This window comes from Caretta caretta, chromosome 7, assembly GCF_965140235.1.
Source record: "Caretta caretta isolate rCarCar2 chromosome 7, rCarCar1.hap1, whole genome shotgun sequence".
Classification (NCBI taxonomy): Eukaryota; Metazoa; Chordata; order Testudines; family Cheloniidae; genus Caretta; species Caretta caretta.
In genome coordinates this window covers 29081301-29109074 of record NC_134212.1, presented here as the reverse complement: position 1 = coordinate 29109074, position 27774 = coordinate 29081301, and the positions used below count along the sequence as shown (strand labels likewise).

The window sequence follows — 27774 nt, the reverse complement described above, 5'->3', positions numbered from 1 at the left end:
TTTAATCAGCCAGATTGGTGGTGATCATGATGAGCAAGTTGGCAAACATGAATCCTGGCCATCAGGTCCAGTGTTATGATTTTTAAAGTCAACTTTTTAGAAGTCTAAGAGGTACCTTTATACATGGAAGATACCTTTAAGCATAAACATTTCACGATTTTTCAAGTAGTCCAGTATACCTGATGGTGGGAAGAACCTACATTATTATGTATATTATTTACTGGAGACAGTAGGTGAGCCCTATGGATGGAAACTCTTAGGCTGTCATACAGAGCTACCTCCATATCTTTAGGCTAAAGCAGAGGTAGCAGTGCTGGTGGTAATAAGCACATCAGCTAGAAGGTGATCAGCTATCTCTACATGAGAGCTTTTAAACAACTCCACCAGCAAGGTGACATTCCATATAATTTGTGTTATTCCTTAAACCATACAGATAATTGGTTTTTTTTCCCTGGACAGACAGACATTCCAGGCACATTAACAATCCACCCTCTTCAACTCCATTCCCCTGAAGTCCAATCCAACGTCTGCGTCAAGAATGCCAGGTAAAACAATCAAATTGGGCTTTGCCCAATAAGACTCTCTGAGCCAGCTGTCATTGAATCCCACTGAGCCCCACTGTCTTGGGGGCCCTGCCAACACCACCTCAGCAGAGAACTCCGTCTGGCAAGAGGAGAAGAGTGCAGCGGATTTGCACCACCCACCTACGCAGATATACTTGGCTGCTAGGATAAGTACAGGGGTGCTCCCCTGTTGCTCCTAATAGGAGCAGAGGCCCTGATCCTGGTAAGATAACAAGGACCAGGCCACTAGCTCTGCCTCTGGAATGGGTGGGGCCCCCTGCCTCTTCAAATTTGGAGCAGTATCACAACATGGGGTGTAGCTACAGGATGTTGTCATGGTGTGCCCGGGGCCCCAGATTGCTTTAATCCAGACCTGAGAGAAGCCACTCCAACATGGCATCTCATACCCTGCTAGAGACTGCAAACCCTGCTTTTCATGGTACAGAAGGAACTTGACAGATCTAAGAGAATTAGCATGGGTATTCCCCGACTTGTCCTACAAGAACTATCTCAGCCACCTGTTCCAGTACAGGAGGTTTTTATCTTAACAGGAGGGATCAATTACATGCCAATTTATACATTACAAGTAAGCAGAACTCTGATTACGTAAACCAATGCCACAGTTTCCAGTAGAAAAAAAATTTGTTACTGCATGAATCTTAAGGATTCCTTAAATCTACAGGTTTCAGAGTAACAGCCGTGTTAGTCTGTATTCGCAAAAAGAAAAGGAGTACTTGTGGCACCTTAGAGACTAACCAATTTATCTGAGCATAAGCTTTCGTGAGCTACAGCTCTCTTCATCGGATGCAGCCCGTAAATCTACAGCCCTTTAGGAGTGCCTTTAATGTCTGTACCAAGCATGCAGTCTGCCAGCACTGTAGTAACTCAGGCTGGCAGTGAGAAAAAAATCATTCCTAACAAAATTAACAATTAGGAATTTCCAGTAGAGCACTGGCAGGCAGCAGCCAGAAAGTGATGACATCAAGAATGACAGAAATGTTTTTCTTTTAGCAGGCTTGCCTGACCATTACATAGAGGTGCTGGAACGACTTGTATAGTGGTGGTGCTGAGAGCCATTGAACCAAACTCTAAACCCTATATATCATAGAAACCACTTCAAGCCAGGGGGTGTGACAGCACCCTTAGTTCCAGCACCTATGCCATTACAAAGGCCAAAGCAAACTTTACCACCACCTTGGCTCCCTGCAAGACTGTAGATATGGAGTGCAAAGAAGTCCCACAATGTTTCAAAATGTTTCACACTGAATAAGATCATTTGCAAGCTTCCTCCTGCAAAAGAACAGGAATTTTCCTATTCTTTCTGCATGATGCTCACTCCCACCATTCCCAGTTTTACAGGCTCAGTTCTTCTAATAACTGATCACCAGTGGAAACACCATATGTATACACACACCACAAGTTGACCTGATACCTGGAACAGTTGTAGTCCTCCCTCATGAGTCCATGTGCTGGCGGGGGGGAAATCCTTCCAAAGGTCATTGAAATTTGGTCCTTCTAGACCCAACTGTGTTATTTGTTAGCAGAAGTGCAAATTAGTCTTTTCTACAGTGCTCACAGTAACTCACTTCTGTGGCAGTGAAGTCCCACCCATCTCTTAGTCAAAGAATGCATTCAAAAAATAAAGTTGGTGCCTATCTTTATTTTTTTCCAAGTGGAACACTGGGGTGGAGACAGACAAAACGTGTTTCTCTTTATCACTTCCTGCTTTTTTTGACCAAAGCCCACTATGCCACCTAACAGTGAAGTCCATATCAAGCCTATAATTTAAAAAAAGAATGGAAAAGGGAAGAGAAAAGCAGTTTGTAATAGCCTGTTTTTCCCAGGGGGACAGATATGCTGTTGAAGAAAATCATTAACTATTAAGTACTCTTGATTTTAAACATATGGTGCTTTGCAGTCCACTCTGCATGCGAAAGCCCTAGCAAAAAAAATCTAAGTTATTCTATATTCAAACACAAAGGAAAACCAGGCACATGAAATCACTAGAAATTGTGAGCCTAACTCCATATGCAATGATCAACAGCTCCATGTATAGTGAAGACTTATCCTATATAATAGAAAGTGTAATTCTATACTAATGCAGAATACTGCACAAGACTGATCCACAGATTCAGGAAAAACATCCGTTTTTAAAAAGAAGCACTAATTCTTTACACCTTGTTATTTATTATTTATCTGTTTAGCACTGACTGGGTTTGTCCTCACTAGAAAATTAAGTATTGTTAGTTAACATGACTCCAAGATCATGCTCTAACTAACATGATGATAAACATTATTTTGCAGGGAGAATAGACAGGGACAGACAATGTTTGAACTTGCATCAGCTAATTCAAGCAGCCATGACCAGCTAATGGGATGTTAAACATGACCTGTCCCTCTTTACACAGACTGCAAAGTCATATTTAACATCACGTTTGTTAACCTGGCTCCACAAGATCCCATTCTAACACTAGTTAGTTTTCTAGTGAAGACAAGCCTACCAAGTGCTTGGCAACGTACAACACCAAAAATGAGACATGAAGACAGATTAACTCCTATTAGCGTAAGGAGGTGTGATTTTCACCTTCCTGTATCAGTGAGACCCACCGTGACCCACTGGCATGGGCTGCCAGTGAGTCACGGCATGGGCTGCTTAAAGATATATCTGGCATGGGCTGCTTAAAGATCTTCACTAGTGAAGAATGCAAAGTTAATGCATCCTCAGCCACCATGACGGTGCATCTTATTGGTCTGCACTTTCAGTCTCAAATGCTGGCCTGACTGCCAGGAGGTCTCCTTTGCAAAAGGAAGAGTGCCCCGAGCTGGCACTGCTGCAAACTCCCCCCACCCATCAAATTTACCACCACTGGGTGCTTTGTACCCTGGATTATGCCAAGAAGAGTAAACCAGAAGTGAATTTAGCCCAATTGTTTGTGCCACAGAGTGTATATCTTCTGAAACAAAGAACTAACAAATAAGATGTATAATTCAACCTCACGTTCAAAAATAACAGCAATTACTCAGAGCATCCTACATTTTTGGGTTTGAAGAAAGGAAAACATTATTCAAAGTTAAAATACTTTTAAAGTTAAATTACTTTTGAAAGTAACAAGGTAGAGCAGGGGAAGGGGATGCACACCTCTCTCTCCCTCTAATACTTTTCCTTGTAAGTCATTGCAACTTGATTGTTCCATCATACAATACTCATGTTTCATAAAAACAACCCTTTTCCAGAATCCAAATATTAAGATCAGGATTGTCACTATTGCCCTAAAACTCAAAGCATTATAAACCTGTCAGACATTTTCATTGGAAGAATGTTATATGCAAGGTTGCTCTCAGGAACGGATCATATTGTACCTCAGAAAGCAAGTGGATTTTAACTTTGGTAGTCAACATAAACTGATATAAGCAAGGACATACAAACTTGACCCTAGCAATCCATCTTTAAGACTAGAGTAAACTAGACACGAGATGCAGTAGGTAATGGCTGGGCCTAAACAGAGAGCAGGGCTCAGATGCTAATCTGACTTCCTGCTTAGTTCAGGCTCACTCGGAATGCAATACCATAATTCCCAGGATTTTTCCTTCGTCTTCCCCATCCACGTATATGGTCCAAGGAATTACAGCACACCTTGTGATCACCCAACTCCAACAAATTCTGATCTTGTAGAATCTTGTAAAATCTTGTAAAATCTGATCTTGTAAAATCTGATCTTGTAGAAACATTTACACCACAGCTTATGGTGTAATGCAATGGTCACCAACCGGTAGATTTCAATCGACTGGTCAATCTTGGAGCCTCTGACAGTCGATCTCAGTCGAGACTGAGATCGACTGTCAGAGGCTCCATGAATCATGATCGACCAGCTGATTGCAATAAGGTTGCCAACCCTCCTGCAGCCGAACAGGGAGATCAGCCGCTAACAGTCCTGCGGCGCAGCGGGGCTAAGGCAGGCTCTGTGCCTGCCCTGGCCTCGTGCCGCTCCTGGAAGTGGCTGGCATGTCTGGCAGCGGCTCCAGGGATGGTGGCGGGGAGTCTCCTCACGCTGCCCTCGGCTGCAACGCAACTCCCATTGGCCAGGAACAGGGAACCACAGCCAATGGGAGCAGCAGGGGTGGTGCCTGCGGATTGGGGTAGTGTGCGGAGCGACCTGTCCCTTCCTCCCCCGACAGGAGCCGCTGCTAGACATGCTGGCCACTTCCGGGAGCGGCGCAGGGCCAGGGCAGGCAGGGAACCTGCTTTAGCCCCACTGAGCCGCCGCCTGAGGTAAGCAGCACCCAGCCAGAGCACACACCCCAATCCCCCTCTAGGGTTGCCAACTGTCTAATCATCCACAAACCCAAAGACCCTTGCTCTGCCCTGCCCCTTCCCCGAGGCCCTTCCCCCACTCACTCCATCCCCGCTCTCTCTGTTCCTCGCTCTTCCCCACCCTCACTCACCTTCACCAGGCTGGGTCAGGGGATTGGGGGGATAATGTTTATCATCATGTTAGTTAGAGCATGATCTTGGAGTCATGTTAACTAACAATACTTAAATTGGGGTGCGGGAACAGGTGTGGGCTCTGGGAAGGAGTTTGGGTATGAGAGAGGGTGTGGGGTCGGGCTCTGGGAGGTAGTCTGAGTGCAGGCTCTGGGCTGGGGCAGGGGGTTGGGGTGCACAATAGGGTCAGAGGGGCGGTGCTTACCTCAGGCAGCTCCCGAAAGCAACTGGCACACCCCTCTGGCAGAAGCTCCTAGGCAGGTGGCCAGGGGGTCTTCACGCACTGTCCCTGCCAGCAGGCTCTGCCCCCGCAGCTCCCACTGGCCACAGTTCTTGGCCAATGGGAGCTGCAGAGTCGGCACTCGGGGTGGGAACAGTGCACAGAGATCCCCCGTCCCCTACCCCCACCAGGGGCCACATGGACAGTGCTGGCCGCTTCCAGAAGTAGCACAGAGCCAAGTCACATAAAGGAGCCTGTCTTAGCCCTGTTGCCGCACTGGACTGTTAGCACCCAAAATCTCCCGGTTTGGTTGAAGTAGCCTCCAGGAGATTGGGCGTGATACCAAGAGACTCCCTTCTGCACCCCAACCTCCTGCCCCAGCCTTGAGCCCCCTCACACACCCAAACTTCCTCCGAGAGCCCAGATCCCTCCTGCACCTAAAACCCGGGCCCCAGCCCTGGGCCACACTCCCTCCTGCACCCTAATCCCCTGCCCCAGCCCCCTCCCAGAGCCTGCACCCCAACCCGCTGCCCAAGCCATCAGGCCACTCCCAGGGCCAGCACCTCACACCCCCTCCTGTACCCCAACCCCCTCCCCCAGCTCTGAGCCCCCTCCTGCACCCAAACTCCCACCCAGATCCTGCACCCTGAACCCCCTCCTGCACCCCAAAGCCCTGCCCCAAGCTCAGCCAGGAGCCCTCCCACACTCCAAACCCCTCAGCCCCAGCCCAGAGCCCGCATGCCCTCCTGCGCCCCAACCCCCTGTCCCAGCCCGGTGAAAGTGTGTGAGGGAGAGCGAGCAACGGAGGGAGGAGGGATGCAGTGAGCGGGCTGGGGCTTTGGGGGAAGGGGCAGGGCAGGGGCCAGGCAAGGGTGTTTGGGTTTGCGTGATTACTGTTATTTCTACATTTTCTTTGAGGTAGATCGTGGGTTGCATTTAAATGCAAAAAGTGATCTTGTGCTTGAAAAGGTTAGAGACTGCTGGTGTAAGGCCTACTTAAGTCTCACTTCACAATGGCTGCCACTAAGTATGTGGAAAAATGACAGTGCAAAACCATGGTAAACATTTTTCTTTACAAACTGTGGCCCCAGTCCTGCAATTGAAAGCTCTAGCAAGGACCTCCGAAGTAAATGCATTTGCCATTTGATCTGAGTTTTAAGCACAGAGGTCTGGTCTTAAGGGTTTATGCTAGCAGGTTTAGTTGTAGGATTGAGACCTATATATTTAATAGGTTTCAGAGGAACAGCCGTGTTAGTCTGTATTCGCAAAAAGAAAAGGAGTACTTGTGGCACCTTAGAGACTAACCAATTTATTTGAGCATGAGCTTTCGTGAGCTACAGCTCACTTCATCAGATGTTTACCGTGGAAACTGCAGCAGACTTTATATACACACAGAAATCATGAAACAATACCTCCTCCCACCCCACTGTCCTGCTGGTAATAGCTTATCTAAAGTGATCAACATATTTAATAGTCCATTGAAAAAAAGTACTCAAAGGCACCAGTTTGAAGTATGGACTAATAACATGGCAAAAAGGCTATTTTTCACTTACAGAAAAATGAAATGAAGTCTGAAATCATCCATTTTCTGTACATTCCTAATATAAAAGTCAAATGTAATAACAAGAAAAATCTTGTTCATAACTAATTTTTCCCATTTACACAATTTACCTATCAAATTATAGGTGCATGAACAATTCATATTTAAAACTGCATAATTGAGATATCCTAGAACCAGTTTCAAACCCAAAGGCAAGATTAAATGGAATTCTACATACAAACTATTACAGTACCACAAACACTGGTACTGTTTCCATTAAAACATTTCCCTTTCTATACATTTTTAAAACAAATGTGCTTTCATTATAGGCATGCACTATGAACAGATCAATTTCAGTCTCATCCTACTATATTGGCATTAAAGAGATACAAAAAGAATCAATGCCAACCATAATACACTAAATGACATCCCTCCCCTACCCCTTGATCGACAGGGCAAGTGCATCATGGAAAGTATTGTCTACTCTGGTTGTTAAGACAAGGGTTTATCTTACTCAGTCCTCTGCTAATCTCTTTAAGTGTGACCTCCCCTTGATATCTGGCACCAGGATAGCCAGCAGCGAAGACAAAAGGAAAAGCTTATTCCTTCAGGCAATATCTTTTAATACTCAACTTACTGAAACACTGAAGGTAGAATTTGCAAAAGTCCTGCAAAAAGAAGAGTTTCAAAACTGACTTCAAAACTGACAAAAATGGGACTGGTGCCTGAGTCACTTATGTGACTCTAATTTTAATGTGGGATGGGATTTTCAAACTACTTAAAAAGGTACCTACTTTAAAATTAACACCCCACAAAATTAAGCAGCTTTAAAAGTGTCATTGTAAACCATTTGCTAAGGCATTATCATTAGTTTGAGAAATTTAATTTGAGGGATAATTTGACATTTGAAAAAAAGTCTATTCATGTACTTTTAAAAGTAACCCACAAGCTCGATTACTAGTAATGAAATACTGACTTAGTTATGTAATATAAGGAATAAATATTCATGCATGTGTAATGGACTAGATCCTTTGGTTCCTACATGCTTTGATGAAATCAAAATTATTTTTGCCTAAGGGCAGACTCCAGAATAAAGCCTCTAAAGCTTTTAACAATGATGGGCAGTACTATGTAACCACAGCGAGAGTTGGCTTTGTTATTTTACCACACCCAGAATTGCCATTGCACCCTGTCTGAAAGAGCTTACAGTCTGATTTAATACATAATGTAACAAAAAGGCAACAAAATACAGGAGTGGGGATGCAGGAAGAAAAGACAGTGGTCACAGCTATCAGATTATGTGCATGTTATTTTGCTGAATAACCACATGTAATGATGCCCTTGGTTGAGACGTATGCCAGGCCTTAACCCAGATTTATGGATCCAGAAGCATAAGGCCAGGTCTACACTAAAATGTTAGGTCGACCCAGCTACATCACTCAAGGGGGTAAAAAATCTACATGCCTGAGCAACACAGTTAAGCCAAACTAACCCCCAGTGTAGACAACGCTAGGTTAATGATGGAAAGTGGGGAGGTGGATTAACTACCGTGACAGGAGAACCCCTCCCGTTGCTGTAATGAGTGTCTATACTTAAACTGCTACAGTGCCACCACTGCAGCTAGGCTGCTATAGCAGCTGAAGTGTAGACACAGCCTAAGCCTCAACTATCTGACCTACAGGGTCATTAACTGAGAGGGAGTGGACACTCATAAACCTCTATAAAAAGAGATCTGGCCACTACAAAGAGAGACAAAGCTACCCTAAGTTAACACAGGTTACACAAGGGTCTGTATATGCAGTTTTATAGCTTTTTAGTTTTTACTTTTAGGCCAGGTATACCCTACAGACCTGTATCGGGGTAACTACATCGCTCAGGGGTGTGAAAAATCCATGTAGTTATACCAACCTAACCCCCTGGGTAGACAGCTTCTCCCGCCAACATAGCTACTGCCTCCGGAAGTGGGAACGTTAACTACACCGATGGGAGATGCTCTCCCATTGGCATAGGAGTGTCTTCACTAAAGCGCGATAGCTGTATATGAAGATAAGCCCTTGGTCGTTCTAGGTGGGTGTCATGATAAAATGGGTCTTAAGGAAGGATTTGAACAAGGGGGCTCCAATGTCTTGCTACACCCATTCACAAAGGGTATTTCACACTAAAGCAATGTTATGGGAAGAGGGATGATGGCAATTGTTGAAGCAGAGCAGTGTGATCTGAAGGCAAAATGATAAGACCCAAAAGTCAGGTGTGGCTGAGTGCCATTTAGTGGCCTGTGGTATGCAGGAGGTCAGAATACATTTTGAATACTGTGTGCAGATCTGGTCGCCCCATCTCAAAAAAAGATATATTAGAATTGGGAAAGGTACACAGAAGGGCAACAAAAATGATTAGGGGTATGGAACAGCTTCCGTATGAGGAGAGATTAAAAAGACTGGGACTTTTCAGCTTGGGAAAGAGATGACCTATATGGGTGGGATAGGATAGAGATCTATAAATCATGAATAGGGTGGAGAAAGTGAATTAGGACATGTTATTTACCCCTTTGCATAACACAAGAACCAGGGGTCACCTAATGAAATTAATAGGCATCAGGTTTCAAACAAACAAAAAGAAGTACTTCTTCACACGAAACACGATCAATCTGTGGAACTCATTGCCAGGGGATGTTGTGAAAGTCAAAAGTATAACAAGGTTCAAAAAAGAACCAAATATCATCAGGGAGGATAGGTCCATCAATGGCTATTAGCCAGGTGGGTCACAGATGCAACACCATGGTCTGAGTGTCCCTAGCCTCTGTTGCCAGACGCTGTAAGTGGACCACAGGGGATGGATCACTTGATGATTGCCTGATCTGTTCATTCCCTCTGAAGCAACTGGCATTGGCCACTGCTGGAATGCAGGATACTGGGCTAGATGGACCATTGGACTGTCCCAGTACGGCCATTCTTATGTACTAGGTGATCTGGTGATCCTTTCTGGCCTTCAACCTGATGAGTTAACTCGGCAGAAGCAGAATTATGAGGGACTTCATCACATCCGGTGGGGGCTTCCTGGAGAAATTCAAAGGAGGTAACAGTCAATTCTGTAGATTAGGAGGATGATTTTAGCAGCTACTTTCTGTATGGATTGGAGTGATGCAAGATAGATAGATGCTGGAAAAACCACAGAGGGAAAACTTTTCAATAGTCAAGATAAGAGCTGATCCAGACCTGGAAGGAGTCTTTGCCATCTGGTCGGAGAGAAAAGGTTGGATCTAGAACAGGGGGTCCCGGGCCCCCTGGGGAGCCGCGAGCAGATTTCAGGGGGTCCACCAAGCAGGGCCAGCATTAGACTCACTGGGGTCCAGGTCAGAAAGCTGGGGATTGCAGCGAGCAGCCCAAGGGGCGGAGGAGTCTGCAGCTCGACCCTGGCAAAGAGGTGGTGACCTTGAGAAGGCTGGCACACGAGGGGTTCTCCCTGGAAACCATGGGGAGCTGAGAGCACACAGGCCTGTGTGTCCACAACAAGTTGGGAAAAGCGGAGTGTTGGCCTATCACCATCTCCTTAAGAAGGACATTGTAACCCTGTGCAAGAAGAGAGGGTTGAGCATTGGAAAGTTCACCAAAGCACAGTTAATCGTGCAGCTGGAGGAGGATGACCGCTCTAAGGAACAGATTCCTGACCCAAATGGGGCTATAGCAGGATCTGGGAGCAGCTGGAGTAGTAGCCAGGCATCCCCAAGACTCCTGTCCACGACCAGACGGGGGTCTTCATGATCGGGTTCCCCATCCGGGGATCGCAGATGGACAGGATTAGAGCTGAGTCCAAGAGAGCAAGAGGACCGTGAGAGACAGCGAGAGTCCGAAAAGAGCTGCAGAAGCAGCAGCAGCATGAACTGGCGATGGTGGAGCGGAGAGGCATAGGGGACCTCCCAGGGGTGAGTGGGGATAGACCCCGGGGTGCCAGTTCCGCAGGGAACCTCAATACTAAATTGCTGCCCCTGGGACAGGGAGGATGTGGATGCCCACCTCACTGCCTTTGAGCAGGCTGGCTATTTGAACCAGGGGGACCCTGCAGAAAACCCCCAGTGTCTAGCTCCCTTGCTGGGTCCCAAGGCCATAGACTCCGTCAGCCAGATGGGTGGGGAGATGGACAGGCTCCCACTCCTGGTCCCAACCTATATGTCTGTGTGGAGTCTCCTGGGCTCAGGCCCCTTGGACCTCCAGCTGGAGCGGAAGGTGATGGTCAATGGGGAGACATTCCTGGGGTGGCAAGATCCTTGGACAGAGAGAACTGTTTTCAGGCCCTTGGTGGTGCAGCCTCAGATACTGAGGGGCTGTGTGAGCTGGGTGAGGGTCTCAGGGATGAAGCTCCTCGCCCTGCCTATGGCCCAGATCCCTGTGCAGACCCAGGAGGGGTGGGGCTGGCTGGTCGTTGAGGTTCTCCAGGATATCAGCTGTGAGACCCTGTTGGGGAGTGACTGTCTCTCTTTGGGACAGGATCCAGGCCCTGCTCCTGTAATGGCCAAGGGTTTGAATTTGAATGCAGGGAACCAATCGGCGGAGAGGGAAATGATCAGTGAAAATGCAGATGACCTGGCTGGCAGCGGGGAGGAGCTGCTAGGCTTAGGCTACCTACCTGCCTGCCTGTAATCAGAGCCGTGGGGCTGGGTGGGACAGAGAGATGGTCCCCGCCCCCTTGCACACGGGAGAGGGGGCTCATGCTGGCTCTGATGCAGTGAGGAAAGCAGCGAGCTCACTGCCTACTCCCACTGGGACAGCAAGGGCAGTGCTGACAACAGTGGGAGCTGAGCCCCAGCTGGGTGGGGGGAGACACAGGCAGGGCAGGGTATCTGTTGGGAGTGGCAAGGTGCTTGGTAAGGAAAGTTTGGATGAGCCTAGGCAGCCTTGTGAGCTGATGGCTTTGTCTAGTCAGCAGTTTGAGAAGGCGAGGATAGTGGAAGATGAGTGTCCCTGTACCTTACCTGTTACCTGGGTGGAGAATTGGGACAGTGAAGGAAATGTGCCTGTGTCTGTCAGGGGTATTGACTTGCCTATGGAGCGAGCTACCCCGGTCTCCAAGCAGTTGTCTGTGAACAGCCCTGTGTGCTGGGACAAGGGGAATGAGATCCCAAGCTGTGTGTCTGGTAAAGGAGAAAGTGTGTCCGGCTCTTCTTTGTCTGTGGAGCAGACAGAAGGGGCCTTTCAGCCTGTGACAGCTGAGAATAGTGCAGTTGTCTCAGAGTTGGTTCTGGATTCAACTAAAGCCCAGGAAGGGAATGGTCCTAAGTTTGTGTCTGCTACGGAGAATGGCACTGTAACTAGGTCACATCCAGTTACTGTCTATGCAAAATCCCAGAGCCCACACAATTCTGGTGCTTGTATTTTGCCTGTTGCTAGTGTGTTGTTGGGAAAGGGTGTAGCAACTCTGTCTAATCAGGGTGAGATCCTAGCCAGGGCACAAGGAGTCCAGAAAGGTGATTTGATTGTGTTACCTACTGAGGGTGTGGAAACCTGTAGCAAGAAGGAAAAGATTCCTGAACTTGTGTGTGGCAAAGGGAAGAAGAATGCTTCTAACCTTTCATCTAGGAAGTCTGTAAGTTTGCCTGAAAGGGGATTGTGTAGGAATCCGCCTGATGGGCCAGAGGTGATTCTGGATGTAAGTGAGACCCAGAAAGAGTCTGTTATTGCTCAGGAAAGTGTTCCTCTAGAGCAAGCCCTAGGTAAACCGGGTAAGGGCAGAATTTCTGTGAACGGTGAATTGTTGCATAGAAAAGCCCCTAGGGAAAGGAATCCTCATGGAGTCTTTGCAAGCAGTTTACTGCAACTGAAGGGTGTGAAAGTGATTTAATCAAGAAAGTTTCAGTTCCTAACAGCCAGAAACTTTCTGTTGTGAATGGATCCACTGACTTTCCTGTTGAAAGATCCAGTGTGGATAGCTTTGAGAAGGTCTCAGATGAAGTGAAAGCTGTTAAGAAAGGTAAACCGTCCAATAACCAAGTGGCTGTGTTTGGCCAGCTTGTTGGGGAGACAAGGTTGTTGAGAAAGGAATGTCTCCATGCTAGTTCTGTAAGTGAACAGTAGGTGGCCCAGGTCAAGATGGGGGCTCTTAACCAAGAGAGCCCGAATTGCAGCCCTCCAAACTGGAGCGCTGGGAGAAGACCCGATCCCAGTTTGACCCCCGGGGGTTTTGGGGTGGCAAAAGGGCACGGGCCACATAAACCTTCCCACATGCGGCATGCAAGTGCTATCGACCACCCCCTATCTGAGGGAGGGTGTGAAACTGGAAGGGCCTGGTGTAACTCCCACCAAGGAACGGGAGAGATGCTGGGGCATCCATGAGAACGTTGGTGGGTTCGAACTTCCCCAGGTCACCGGCTAAAGTGACCCCGCTCAGTTCGGTCTCATAGGGGGGAGAGATGTGACGAAGCGGGACTGTTGTTAATGTTTCCTCTGAATATTGTGGGGATGCCTCAGTTTCCCCTATGCAGTTCTTAAGTATCTAGGTGGTGGGATAAGAGTGTATGATCATTGCAGAGCCCTAGAGGGCAGGTGTGTGCAGGGGTCTATACACAGAGAACGGCCAACACCCTGTTTCCTGGCAACTGATAGCCTGGGCCCTTCTCCCCCGCAAGGTGATAGCGAAAGGGTTGGAGAACAAAGGAATCCGGTGACCTCCTGGCCCAGGAAACGGACAAAGCCCAGAGGAGGAGGGGCTGGAGATAGTTTCAGTTTGGGACTGGCTGGGGACATGGAGTGAAATGCAGACGGGGCTGTCTGGCTCACTGCCCCCCAAAATGGACCCAGCTGAGGGGTCCTGTTCTCTGTACCTACAAGCTCTGTTTTAGACCATGTTCCTGTCGTCTAATAAACCTTCTGTGTTACTGGCTGGCTGGGAGTCATGTCTTACTGTGAAGTTGGGGTGCAGGACCCTCTGGCTTCCCCAGGACCCCGCCTGGGTAGACTCGCTGTGGGAAGCGCACGGAGGGGCAGAGGATGCTGAATGCTCCAAGGTCAGACCCAAGAAGGTGGAAGTTGTGTGAGCTGTGTGTCCTGAAGACAGTCTGCTCACAGAAAGGAGACTCCCCCAGAGTCCTGACTGGCTTCGTAGGGAGCAGTTCCAGAGCATCGCCCGGGGACTCCGTGACAAGGACTGCTAGCCATCCTCATCTCCTGCCTGCTCACCATAAGATGGTACAATAGGACTGCCTGCAGGACTAAAGAGAATGACCTGGTCGAGTCACTCCTAATTAGTCCCTGTGCCCATATCTGCCCAGGCGCTCCTGACCAACCTTACCAAGGTGGCCAGGAGCACCTCCTTGAAAACGATGAGGATGGTTTTCAGGCCTATTGCACCGTCTGCTGCCACAAGGCAATGGGTTGCTGCTGCTGTGTAGCAATGCAGTACCGCGTCTGCCAGCACCCAGGAGATATACGGTGACAGTGAGCTGAGCTGGCTCCATGCTTGCCGTGGTGTGGCGTCTGGACAGGTAACTCAGGAAAAAAGGCGCGAAACGATGGACTGCCGTTGCTTTCACAGAGGGGGGAGGGCCTGATGACATGTACCCAGAACCACCCGCAACAATGTTTTTTGCCCCATCAGGCATGGGGATCTCAACCCAGAATTCCAATGGGCAGCGGAGACTGCGGGAACTGTGGGATAGCTACCCACAGTGCAACACTCCGGAAGTCGACGCTAGCTTCGGTACTGTGGAAGCACTCCGCCGAGTTAATGCACTTAATGCACTTAGAGTATTTTGTGTGGGGACACACACAATCAACTATATAAAAACGATTTCTAAAAAAACGATTTCTATAAATTCGACCTAAGTTCGTAGTGTAGACATACACTTAGGTTCCTGGTTCTCTCAGATTCCTAAGCCACAGAACAGAAGCATCAGTCATCTCTCCAGCAGCAGTGCTGCTGCAAACTTAAGTGCGGCATTACTTATTGACCAACACCTGAGTTCAGTTCCAGCAATTTAATGGAGGCTTTGTGCGGAACTCCATTTTTCTCCCTAGCACGTAGTACCCCAGCCCTATGTGCACTTCCAACAGAAACATCCCCTCTTCATAGCAACAAAACCTAAGTACAGCTGTTGTCCATCCTTCTGAGTAGACAAGGCCCCCTCCACAGCCTGCCAACTTTGCTAATAGCAGCTGTTACTAAAGGCCCAGATCCTGCAAACATATGCTTAACTTTAAGCATGCGAGTAGTTCCATTCCCTTCATAGTTAAGGATGTGCATGTTCACAGAATCAGGGCCAAAGTGAGCAAAAACAGAATTCTAGGCAAACTTACAGCAGTGCTTTACAAAAGAATAAACTAGCATATTGAAGTGTATCACAAATCCATTGCTTGGCAGAGGAGAAAATGGTGCTTTCAAAGGCACTTTTAGATGCCAGCAAAACAGGTTACATTTCAACAGGTGTTTGAGAAATGAGCAGGGATAGGATTACTCAGTATGTCACAAACTACGTAGAGAAAAAAGCCACTAACAATGCCCCCTATAGTACAGTCAGAAGCAATTTGTCTGTGGGTTTCCCTTAATGAACTCAAGTTCAACTTGCTAGAATTCTGCCAAGCTGTGTGGCAGCTGGGGGAAAAAAAACATGAAGTTCAATGTCAAAACAGATAGATCAAATTTTGGAGTGCACAAAGAAATAAAATTATGGTAGCCACCATTTAATCTACACACTTCTACAAGTCTAAATCAACAGGACTGGTAACAAGAAAGGAATTGTTTCTTTTCCCCCTCCTCACCTCCTCAAATCACACACAGGGCACACACTTAGCCAGGGGAATTAACTGCCAGAAGATATTATTGAGGCCAAGAAGTTTGCAGCATTCAAAAGAGAACTGGACATTTATATGGGTGACAGGAATATCCAGAATTATAATAGTAAAGTCTTTAAAACTGTGGTTTCACTTAAGTTAATAGTAAAACTCCCATTGACTTCAGTGAAACCTGAATTTCAGCATAAGAGTTTTGGACATAAATCCTCATGCTTCAGGATATAAGCCAATCTAGAATGATTGTCAGGAAGAAATTTCCATTGGGACAAGTTGTCCCATAACTGCCTCACACTTGTTTCCTGCACCTTCCTTTGAAGTAGTTGGTACTGGTCACTGTCAGAAACAAGACACCAGAACAGACCGATCACCGGTATGACAGTTCCCATGATCCTTACAACACACATGCACTGGGTCTTTGATACTTGCACAACTTTTAATTAGTTGTAAAAATTAAAAGTAAAAAAATTTAGATTAGGTTATAATTGTGCGGCACTTGCACAAATGAGTTCTGCTTACAAACAAGTAAGAAGTATCTTGTGGTAGGAGCCCTCCCCACTCTGCAACACAGAAAGTAGCTGCTTTGGCAGCTCACTCATCATCACTATCAAGCTGCAATAGCTGGACCTTGCTGATTTAAGCAACTCCAGACACTGGGGTGTCTGTATTTTAGAGTGTTGTTACTAGCCATCCACTGCTCAGTTGGTGAACCTTTGGGGCTTGTTGGCATCACAGGTGCTTGCCAGGTAGGAAACTCCCGAACTCTAAACTGGTCTTGCCACTTCTCATGCAGACTCACTCCTCATGTGGTAAAGAATTAATGCCTGGGCCCTGATCCTGCAAAAAGACTTACACATGGGCCTAACTATGTAGTCTTGGTGACTTTGATGGAACTATTCACATGCATGAAGTTAAGCATATGTGTAATTCTTCAAAGATCAGGACTAAGGGCAGGGGACCTTCTGTTTTCTGTATTTAAAAGTTTACCCAATAGTACTAAAAGTTTAAAACAACTAGACATTTGCTAAACAAGTATGCCATTTATTTATTCAGGTTAGAAACAAAAGGAATAAAAAAATTCTACCTTTATTTCTTTCATGAATCCAGCCCTTAGAATCCTTTTATTTTCCACAATTGGCTCTGTGCCTTTCTGCTGTTCAGAAACAGGCTAAGAGAATTTCAATTGCGATTAGAAATACAGAGCTACAGAATGGCTCAGCAGGTAGCACCATTAGTTACTCCATGGGAAGCTTCAGTTCAAGTCACCAATTACTTGAATCAGTAGGGTGTGTTCCATATAGGTGGCATACCTGCCTACCACAGGAAACTGGAAAGGTTGAGATTTTCCTATCTGCAAACCCATCTATCCCATAACTCTGGTTTCTCTGACATCTGGCAGGAGGGGAAGAGAAACATTCGATACATTTCTTTGTTGATTAGGAAAACATGTTCCCTACTTGCAAACAATAATGGAACTCAATCATTCAAATACTGACTTGTTTTGCAGCCTGTCTCAGTGGAGTGGGCCGGATCTTCAGACAGTGTAAATCAGTGTAGTTCCATTGACTTCACTCACACACGTGGCGTGAAAGCCTGGCCCTACTGAAGTCAATGGCTAAACTCCAATTGATTTAACAGGGCCAAGATTTCATACATTGGGTTCAAGTCAGCTACACTGGTTTATACCAGCTGAGGATTTGATCCTCTGTTCTACTCTATTAGTCAGGTTCATGGTTGCTATGCTCTGGAACATGAGCCCAATGGCATCATCAAGATGGCTGAGATTCTGAAGATGCTCTAGGGCAAGGTGCTGCTCGGTGCACTGTTGTTTGACCAGGTGTAAGAGGTCTCTGTAGAGGAGTTTCATGGGATACCTGTCAATTTTTCCCAAAAGGGTCTCGATATGGGATGCTGCTGTTCTTTCTATACATCCAAAGCCCCATCCCAAGAAACCACCAAGCCACCATTGAGGATGCTATATAGTAAAGCAGACTTTCTATGAAATAAAGACTAGATTTGTTTTCCCATTTATTTCCCTTTTCTCTTCCCATTCTGCACTTCTCTTTCTATGTCCAGAAGTATCTTTTTTTCCTGTGTTTTCCAGTGTCCATGGTTTAGCCCAGACTATTTGTTCTGTAATTGTTAATTCTTTTTAAAATGTTTCATATTTATTGGTACATCTTTACTTGGAAACCCTCTTTCTCAAAGACATTTCTGTCTTCTCATTCACCTTTCTCCTCCTTTTTATACCTTCTGTATTTTCTCTCTATTCCCCCTACTGTCTCAATGTCTCACCTCCATGCTCTCTCTCTCAGCAATTCTCTCCCTTTCATTTCTCCAAACTCCCACCCCCCAGCCTTCTTAGGATGTGGCGGTAGTAAAGGTCCTACTTGTTCTTCAAAACACAAATGGGAAACTTCCAGAGGATGAGAGATAACACAGAGGATGGCAACAGATAATTTGACTGCATCAGGAGACTTCTCTCTTATTGCTCCCATCAGTGATTTTGCAGTGATGCGTCAACAGATGACCAGCACAGGTTGAAAAAGTGAGCTCTGCTAAAGGTGGCACACCCACATCTGGAAACTTCTGCAGGAACCTCCTTCTATGAGAATGCTACAGCAGATCTTGTACCCGTGACAGAACTAGCAAACAGTGATCAGTACAATAATGTCCACCCCATTCCAGCCTCAATGCTCCAAATCCTTGCTGAAGTAGCCGAAACCTCATTGATGTTAATATTTGTTCAGGTTTAAGTTTCCAAGACAGAATTTGTGCTCAGACGACCTTGCAAGCACCAAAAAAAGGTAGGCCAAGATTTTCAAAAATAGGAGCCTGAAGCAAGTTTATACATCCATATTTAGATACCTGCCTGATTTTCAGAAGTCCCGAATACCAGCAGCTCCCACTGGCCTAGCATCCATACGTAGGTACCTGCCTGGTTTTCAAAAACTCAAGCACCCAGTGGGAGCTGTTGTATGTTCAGCACTTTTGAAATCAGGCAGGTCCTCAATATGGAGTTTAGCAGTCTTCAAAGATCTTGGTTTTGGTTCCCAATATGACTTGTAAAGGTCTGTGTATTGCTGTGCACATAATGGTTCCTAAAAACTTTTGCCTCCAGGACACAGGTTAGATTTCTGTTTGGGACTCCTGTTGGAAGTGAATTCTTTAGGTCTGTCTCCTAAATCAATAGATTTTTCACCCTTTCCTTTACCCAGATTACATGTAATGACTATCATAAAATGGCAGTGACAGAAGAGGTTACCTTTCAGTGATGGCACTGCACTGACGTCAGTTCAAGCACTTTACAAGTAGTCCATAGCTGGAGAGAGGAAAATGGCAAGTGCTCTATAAATGCTATATTCACTCAGCAATTCTACAAAAAATACACTCTCAAAACTGAATATTCATCCATCCAAGAGATTTGTAAGAGGATGCATCAAAGCAATCTGTGAAGAAATCCCAGAACTTAATTACTTAAAAAGAGAAAATAAAACATGTCTTGAAATACAATTTAAAGTATCTAATTATTCATTTTCATATTCATGTTCACGAGGCACTAAGATGTTTAATAGTTCCTTGTCTCCTACAATAAAGCTTCCTGTAGTCTGTTCCAGCCCATCTGTTAACGCCTTGAAGATTCTGTCATCAAAAGGAATGCCTTTTCCTACTAGTAACAGATTTGAAGAGTATGAATTGTATATTATTCCATTCACTGTTTGATGCCAGCTTTTTCGTCAATATACAGAGCTTGCTTCAAAACAGCAATTGATGCTCCTAACACTTTAAAACATACTGTAGAAGCCTTTGAAAAATAAGTTTTTTATAAAATGGTTCCAATTCTTGCAATTAAGAACACTGCACATGTCTCTACTATCTGGGGAACGACCGGGGGGGACGGGACGATTAATGTTTGATGCTAGTTTTTCCTCAACACTGACAACTATCTTCCCCATGCTACTACGGCCTAATAAGACTACCACAGAATAGACCCCAATGAGTCACAGCCGTTAAGCTTTCCACAACCACTGCCTCAGGGATTTCATTCCACACTGAGGGCCAGATTCACAGTTACAATATAGCCCCTTGACACCACTCTGGCAGTGTAAAAGGCTTTAAAGGAGTCGATTACCTTATAAATCACCCCTTTAAAGCGCCTTTACACCATGGTACAGAATGGTATAAAGGGGGATTGGTGTAAATGAATAAGGTTATAATAAAGTTGGGATTTTTTGGTTCAAACGTTGCAGCCACAGTTTGTTAAAGCTCCAGTTTTGGTGCAGTCAGCTCAAGTAACACAACAAACCACCACCACCCATGCTTCAGAGAGTGGCATTGTAACCTGGCACACAAGGCTGCAGTGCTACTCAAGTGTGGCTCAGCCAACCCTCCGTCACGATGCATGCAGAGGTGCCGTCAGGGTAGCGATGTGGTGGAGTTACAGAGCAGGCCACGTCCTCGCAGTCGAGGAGAAGCTACTGGTGGTCAGTTGGCCCAGCCCCACACCTCCTGGCAAAGGCAGAACTGTCCCTGGGCAAAGTGTGAGGCCAGTGCCAGCAGGACTGAGTGCAGGCAGCAAGTGGGACAACCATCTCTGGGAGTTTAGCCCTGACCTGCACAGGTCCCCAGCCTCTTCCTCATCCATCTCCGCCACTGCCTCCACCAGGTCATGGGGGTAGGGGTGGCCAAGCCAAATTTGAGTGAGTGGCTTTGCAACACCATGAGCGAGAGGCTTTGCGACATGAGGGATGGGGTCACGACACCACTCCAATTTGCATCAACTGTAAGAAGTTGTGGTGAGTGCTGAAAATTGCAGTTTCCACACCAAAAATCACAACCTGCAATTTTCTTACAGCCTTATAAATGAAAATCTGGCTCAGAGCGTGTAACAAAAAGCAAAGCAGAGAGCATAGTGTTGTCGGACAGATACTAAAATCATACTCATGCAGCGTTTAAGTACATGTAGTTGGGTCACTATTTTTTACTCCTAATCCTTTCATGCCGGTTGCTGAGTTCTAGATCGCCTTTTCACTGTCTGAGGTCACCACAACACAGCCCAAGGGACATTACAGTCTCCCTGAGATTAAATGACAGTGAAAAACTACTGATGAAAAAGAAGAGCTGTGCACAGCAAATGCAGGTGAGTGGAGAGACACACATTAAGTACCACTTCATGCCCCTATTAAGTCACTGGGAGTTTTGCCACCAATTTCTTTCACGGCAGGGTCAGTCTCTAAGTCTGGACATAAAATGAAGAGACTTCAACCCAGCATCCATAGAGGGTGGACAGCACTGATAACTTCCACAAAAGTATGTTTTTTATTTACATGAGGACCAAATAGCAACAGAAGTCAGTGACACCAAAAAAAAAAAAAAAAAAAGAGGAGGAAGAAAGCAGTGGTGCAAGTAGAATTTATTTCTTACTGGTACGCTGTGCATAGGCGACTCGTGGGAGGGACACAAAGGAGGAGGCACCAGCAAAAGGGGGACACATGACCCCCCACGTGACTCCTCCCTGCCCCGCCCCACCCGGCCCCCAGCTCTGTCCTCCCACTGTGCCGGACACTGACTTCTGAAAGGCAGGGTTCTCCAGAATCGCAGCAGCAAAGGGAGCAGAACGTGGGGCCGTGGTACTGCCCCCAGCCCTTCCACGCAGCTATGTCTCCTGTCTGGGGTCTGTACAGCGCGCCCGAGGACAGGGCTGGGGGTGGTACAGCCACGCCAGAGGAGCTGCTGGCAGGGGGCCACCCAGCGGCGCTAAGTTCTGCTCCTTTCGCCGCTGCAGTTCCCAAGAGAGCCCTGAACCGCAGGGCTCTCCGAGAAACTGCAACGGCGAAAGGAGCAGGGAACCAGTGGCAAAAGGAGCAGAATGTGGGGCCGCCGGGTGGCCCCATACCAGCAGCTCCTCTGGCGCAGCAGCTGCTGTATCACCCCCAGTCCTGTCCGCCTGCAGGGCTCTACAGACCCCAGACAGGAGACGCAGCTGTGTGGACGGGCTGGGGGCGGTATAGCCACGCCAGGGGAGCTACTGGCCACACTCTACTCCTGTGTCTTTCCGGTACGGCGTATCGGCCATAAATATCTTAATGGTGTACCGGACCGCCCTACTTGCACCACTAGAAAAAAGGCAATTTGAAGCACTAGTGGTCTGAGGCCACAGTAGCAATGCACTTTAATGGTGCTATTAATGGGAAACCATTAACAGCCATCACTGGTATTTCTCACAGTACTGTAGTTAGAGTCAGAAAGACTAGTGCGTACAGTTTGGGAGTGTTTGCAGAAACTTAAGTCTTCCATTCATTTTAATCTCATTTTGCCACTGGCCTTCATCCCCTAGTCATGCACAATCAAAAAGGAATAAAAGGAGAATGGGCAGTGAGACTTATTCCACTTAGTGCTGCAGACAGGTGCACCAGGTGCTCACATTTCTGCACCCTCCCTACTAGCTGGTTTCCTAGTGCTTTCATAGTATTAAGATAAAGTAGTGATGCAGCACCTTAGTACAAGGGGGACCTGCTGATAGTGAGCTTGGATACAGGGAAGGCCCATTAGAGGTGAAGGTTTTTTTGTTTTGTTTTTTTAAAACAACACTCCATAAGGTTTTTAGACCCTGAAATGCACAAATTACAATTCTAGTTATACTGAACCTCTGGATCCCACTGCCAGATTTGCCACGGACTCGACGCATAGCATCAGGTGAGTCACTTACCCTCTCTATGCCTCATTGACAATGGGGCTAAGATCCGCACTGACCTCTGATACTTATGCACGAAAAGCGCTAGTCACAAAATGTGCTAAATATTAGTAACAACCACAGAGAGGGGTATAGGCTAGTGGAACAAGCATTATATTGGAAGACAAGAGATCTCATCGCAACTCTAATGCTGACTCTCCATATGACCTTGGGAAAGTGTCTTGAACCTATGTCTCAGTTTACATCTGAGAAACAGAAAATACTCCCTCTTTTTTTTTTTTGGCTTTGCAGCACTACTAGAAATCTTTTAGATTATCTGAAAAATGAAAACCGTATGAAAGTGGTGTCATTATTAATCACTTTGCAATCAATGTAAACAAACAAAAAAGATATCTTTAATGACACATGGATTTTCATATGAAAGTTAAATAAGCCAACAAAAGGGGAAAAAAAAGTTTCAGGCTTCCTGAAATCCTTCAAAACGAAAATACAGCAATAGTTGCTACTGCTTTTTCTCAACTATACAGTTTAGTCCTCTCAATAAAAAACTAATGCTTTTTTATTTCTAACACAGTGCTGCAAACTGCAAATACACTGAGCACTGAATAGATGTTAACACTTCGAAAAGAACAAGCAACTCCTTTTTTATACAAACATTTTGTCAGAACATAAGATCTGTTGTATCTTGGCTACACCATATATAGAGAGCATTTACTGCAGACATAACACTGTCTTACACATGACATATATGTAACTCACTCTTTGTTCAAGGGTCCATCTATTTTAAGCATCTTAAAACCTGCTTGTTTTTCACAGTAGAAATCTTTATTAAAGACTCAGTTTTTGATGGCAGGCTATTGTAAATAGCTTCAGATGTTTTTACTGAGTTTTCTGGATATGGCAAATCATGAATAATAGTTTAAGAGTTATTTACAAGCCAGTCTGGAGGACTAAATTCATCTTAAAGTTCACAGTTGCTTCAGTTGGATAAAGTTTATGCTCAGATGAGAAACAGAACATTAGTGCTCACATTTTGACTTTCACATTCCCGTCCTTTTAATCCTCAAATGGACTAACTCAGATCAAGCCACACTGACAGACAAATTAGAGGGGCACCATTTGCACCACTATTGCTTAGGATCTGTTAGTATTGCTATTATAAAACTTTATTTTAGGGGTTTGTAACTGGGCTGTAAAAAAGCACTCCAAGTGGAAACTTGACATAGAAAGTCTCTGCCCTAGAGCAAGTTTTCTTGCCAGTTTGGAAAAGTAAAAATATATTTGTAAGTTGCTAACAATTTTATAAAAAAGTAAATATCCCATTATTACTAAGGATATATTTGGCCAGTAGCACCAGAGGTCTCAGTCAAGAAGAAGACAGCTTGCATAGTGCCCATTGTTCCGGACACTGTACAAATAAAGGAAGGAATTAAAGAGTCTGATGCTCAAATCCTATTGAAATTCAATGTGAATTAGGATCCTAAATACCTTAGGTTCCTTTGAAAATCCTAGCCACAGAGCCTGCAATGTAAATAAACAAGACCAACAGCATATATCCAGAATGTTACTGACAGGGAAACTCTTATTTTGGATTTTGATTTCCCAAGCCATTCCTCCCTCTGTCCAGGTGCTCAGACAACCTGCTTCCACAACCTGCTTCCACAACCTACCCTGATCACCTCACAGATGTTTGCATTTCACATTAAGCTTTCTTGTTCTGTTTTATTACCACCATTCTTTGTTGGATTTTAATGCCTGCTGTCTCACTCTTCGCTGAATTTGCATCTCTGGGGCATTTCAAGCCCTAAACAACACCAAAACCCTGACCTCCTTGGACACTGTCAGTTCAGTTAGTGCTTCCACAGCCAGCAGGGAGATTTCAAAACTGCTTCAAGTCTCTGAGTGTTCCCTCGCCACTGCTGCTCCAATGTGTGCCTCAAGCAGGGGCCTTTGAGCCATGCCCTGGGGAAGAAAGCCAGTGGGCTCCTGCCTGCATGTTCAGAAAGACAAAAGGGGAGGCCTCAGGAAGCTCAGTGCCCCAGATCCGGTTTGAGCAATGTGCCTAAGCATGTGCCTAATTTTAAATATGAACAGCTGAACTGAAGTCAAATGGGACAAATTCTAGTATTGCCAACCCCCCGCAATTCAGAAGTTATGAGTCCAGCCCCTAAAAGTTATGAGATTGGTTTAAATATTCTGAGATCTTTAAAGTAATACTTTTTTTTAGCCTTTTTATAGCTTCTCTGTAACTATGAGCGCTAGCAATGTAATTACCTGAGAATCTCACTTTTTTTTTTTAAATGGCAATCATCTGACTCTAGAAATTGGGGCTTTAAGAAAAACACCAAATAGCTCATAATATAATGTGAGAGATGACAGAACTGTTTAAGCATCTGACTAACTTTAAGCACATGAATAAAATACCTTAGTGAATCAGGACTCCAGTGTTTAGAGGAGATGAGGAGTCCAGCAGGCCTGATCACCTTGCTAATGCGCCTGTGCTGACTAAATCTGCACCTACTGCCAGGAAGAATGGGCCTCGTGAATTTGTATTTATAAAATGAATACTCAAAATAGATGACATCATCCCTAGTGGAACTTCATTGAATTCAGTTAGATTTGTAACATGCCTTTTCCCCACCTATATTAATCTAAGGATTATGAGTAATAAAGATAAAAAAACTTGTTGACAATAGATTTCAGAGTAGCAGCCATGTTAGTCTGTATCCGCAAAAAGAAAAGGAGGACTTGTGGCACCTTAGAGACTAACAAATTTCAAATAAATTTGTTAGTCTCTAAGGTGCCACAAGTACTCCTTTTCTTTTTGTTGACAATAGAGTTACACCAAGAATGAATTTGGCCCATCTTATTTTGAATGGCAATTTATAAATGCAACTGTGCTAGTTTGAGATATGTTCTGAAAACATCATTATCTCTGTTACAATGCTCAAGATTACCCAGGTGAAAGAATGTTTTGTGTTTATTTTAGAACAGATATTTTATGTTAATACAGTATTTTAAATTTCTAATATGTTGCCACTATGCTCCATTTACATTTTGCATTCCTCCATTCGGACACTGAAAGTCAATAAAGTCACTATCACTTTTGTTTATAGTCAACTTTCAAATGCTTTAGTACTGTAGTGTTTGGGTTTCAGATGCTACTGGGAATGTTTGACAAAGTAAATGCTTTCATTGGAACTTTTTTTAACTGTAGAAACATTTCTATTGTGTTAGATTCTATACAAGTTTCCTTTCACAAAACTTCAAAGTTGGGGGGGGGGCTTTTAAATGGAGTGTATCTCTTTAATATAGTTTAACTACTCTTAGTATTTCAAATGGAAAATGTGACTTAAGTATTGAGGTTTAAAAAGCAGCTACAACGTATGCAGCCAATTTTCTAAACATGAATCTCATAAGCGTTTTTTTTTGGTTTGTGTTTTTTTTCTTTTCTTTGCTATGAGAACGTATGGCTTTCAAGAGGCAGTCAGCTAGCTGCAATAGACCATAATGGCCCAGAGGTTTTCAATTTGCAGACTGAAAGTGGTTTATGTTAAGTAGTAACAGCTCCAATAGGTATTAAAAAATAGAAAAAAAAGACTCGGGGTTTTCAAACGTGCCTAAATATGGATTTTCTTGGTCGGTCATAACAGTGCTGAGGAAATAAATAGCCATTCCAAAATAAGTGTTTAACTAGATAGGTTTTATGTGGTTTTTGAAGGATCTAAAAATATATTACACAGCTCAGTACTGTATTTACAGACAAGACTAATCTCTCAGTCAATACTAACAGACTTCAGGTGCTAGATTCTGATAGCTGCTACACAAGGTGAGCCAAGGTTGTACAGTAAAGGCTGATGCTCCATCTGCAACTCATACTCTTTTCATCTTACCCTAACAACAGTGCAAGACCACAGCATAGGCATGTACTTTTGAGTCAATGGTTTGGGTCTTTTTCAAGACGGCTAACTCTTCCTTTGTGTAAATGGATTTATGCTACAAACTGCCAAATCAGTTCACAAAGAAAAAAATTATCAGCCCAGACTTTAATTCAAGTGGTGAACATGAACCGTTGATAAAGAGTCTGATAAGTCCTTTGTCTGCTCAAACACAACTCTTAACTCTGCTGACATCCCACAAAATCATGCTAAGGTCTCACTCAGCAGGGCCGGCAGTCTCTTCTGAGCTGGCAGTTGTCCTCATGCCTCAAGCACTCCCAGGATTCTCTGGAGCAAAAGGTGCAAAATGCATTCAGAGCGGCCTGTCTGTCTGCACAATAATTGAATACAGCAGCTGGGCCGGTCTGCCAAACGTGCAGAGACCATGCAATGGAGCTGGCAGGAATCAGCAAAGATCAGGGGTTGCCCGTTGTAGAAGAGCCCTAGTTAATAAGTCAACAGCAGTGAAGCAGGAGGAAATATTAATTATTAGTATTATGATGTTGTTTATGGTAGCGTCCAAGGTGAGCTAGTTGCTTGTTTCCAGGCATGCAAAAGGGGTCGGTCCCTGCCCCCAATCTCCTTTCAGTCCAAGGAAAAGTAATGAATGGGCTCAAAGGGAGCCAGACGACTGGAGATCAGGAAGAATACTGAGCTAAATAAATCTCACCTCAACTTCCAAACTCACTTGTTGCTAATGTACATGTCAATCCAAGCAATCCCAGTGCCCCCTAAACCCCAGCCCGCTCAAGGGAGACTCGACGTGGGGCTTCGGTGCCAAACGTTTGGGAAGAGCCCATCGCCGCTTTGCAAACATCCCGAGTCAGGGTGAGAGCTGCGGGGACTCGGGGTGCGGGGCGGGCTGCTGCTGCACCCCGGCTGGAAGCGGTTTCCATCATATCCCGGGTTTACAGTTGGGTGCAACAGCTCTCAGCGCCCCCAGTGTACACATGGTTCCAGCGCCCCTGCTCGTGGTTTTATTTTAATAAGGACCCTCCCTCTCTCCCAGGCCGGAGCAAGCCTCTGGGCGTCCGTCCCAGCGACTGCCGGGCTCGGTGAGGTTCTTCGCCCAGGAGCCGCTGCGGTTTCTGTTGAGCTCGGTCCCGGGTTCGCAGCTGGGCGCTCCTTGAACCCGAACCGGTCCCCGCCCAGGCCGCCCCCCCGCAGGCGGCGAGTGCCAAGGCCACGACCAAGTCCGCTCCCGGGCGCCCAAACCCGTAACCTCCCTCCCCCGGCGCCGCCAGCACAGGCGCCCTCGGGCTCCCCTGCAGGCGCCCCGCTTCCCGCCGGCCGGAGCGGAGCCTGCAGGGAAACTTCTCCCGGGACAACTCCCCGCCCGCCGGCGCGGGGCCGGGGCCGGCTCCGACTCACCCTCCGGCAGCTCCATCGGCTCCAGCGCTGCCTGCAGCCCTCGGACGCTCCCCGGCGCGGCTGCAGCTCGGGCAGGGCGGCGCGTCAGGGCCGAGCCCTCACAAAGGAGGCTGCTTGGCGAGGGGGGTGGGTTTCCTCCCCCTCCCACCCGGCCGCCGCATCGCGCCCGCCAAGGCTGCGAGCGGGACAAG

The 27774-nt window shown here is 45.9% G+C and overlaps 1 protein-coding gene across 1 annotated transcript in view; it reads right to left on the bottom strand.

Moving 5' to 3' along the window:
* Positions 1-27774, bottom strand: part of FGD3 (FYVE, RhoGEF and PH domain containing 3) — a 188377-nt gene extending 160603 nt beyond the window's left edge. Inside the window, exon 1 of the mRNA XM_048857647.2 lies at positions 27584-27774. Coding sequence (XP_048713604.1) covers positions 27584-27599 — 16 coding nt within the window. The 5' untranslated portion in view covers positions 27600-27774. The remainder of the gene's footprint in view (positions 1-27583) is intronic.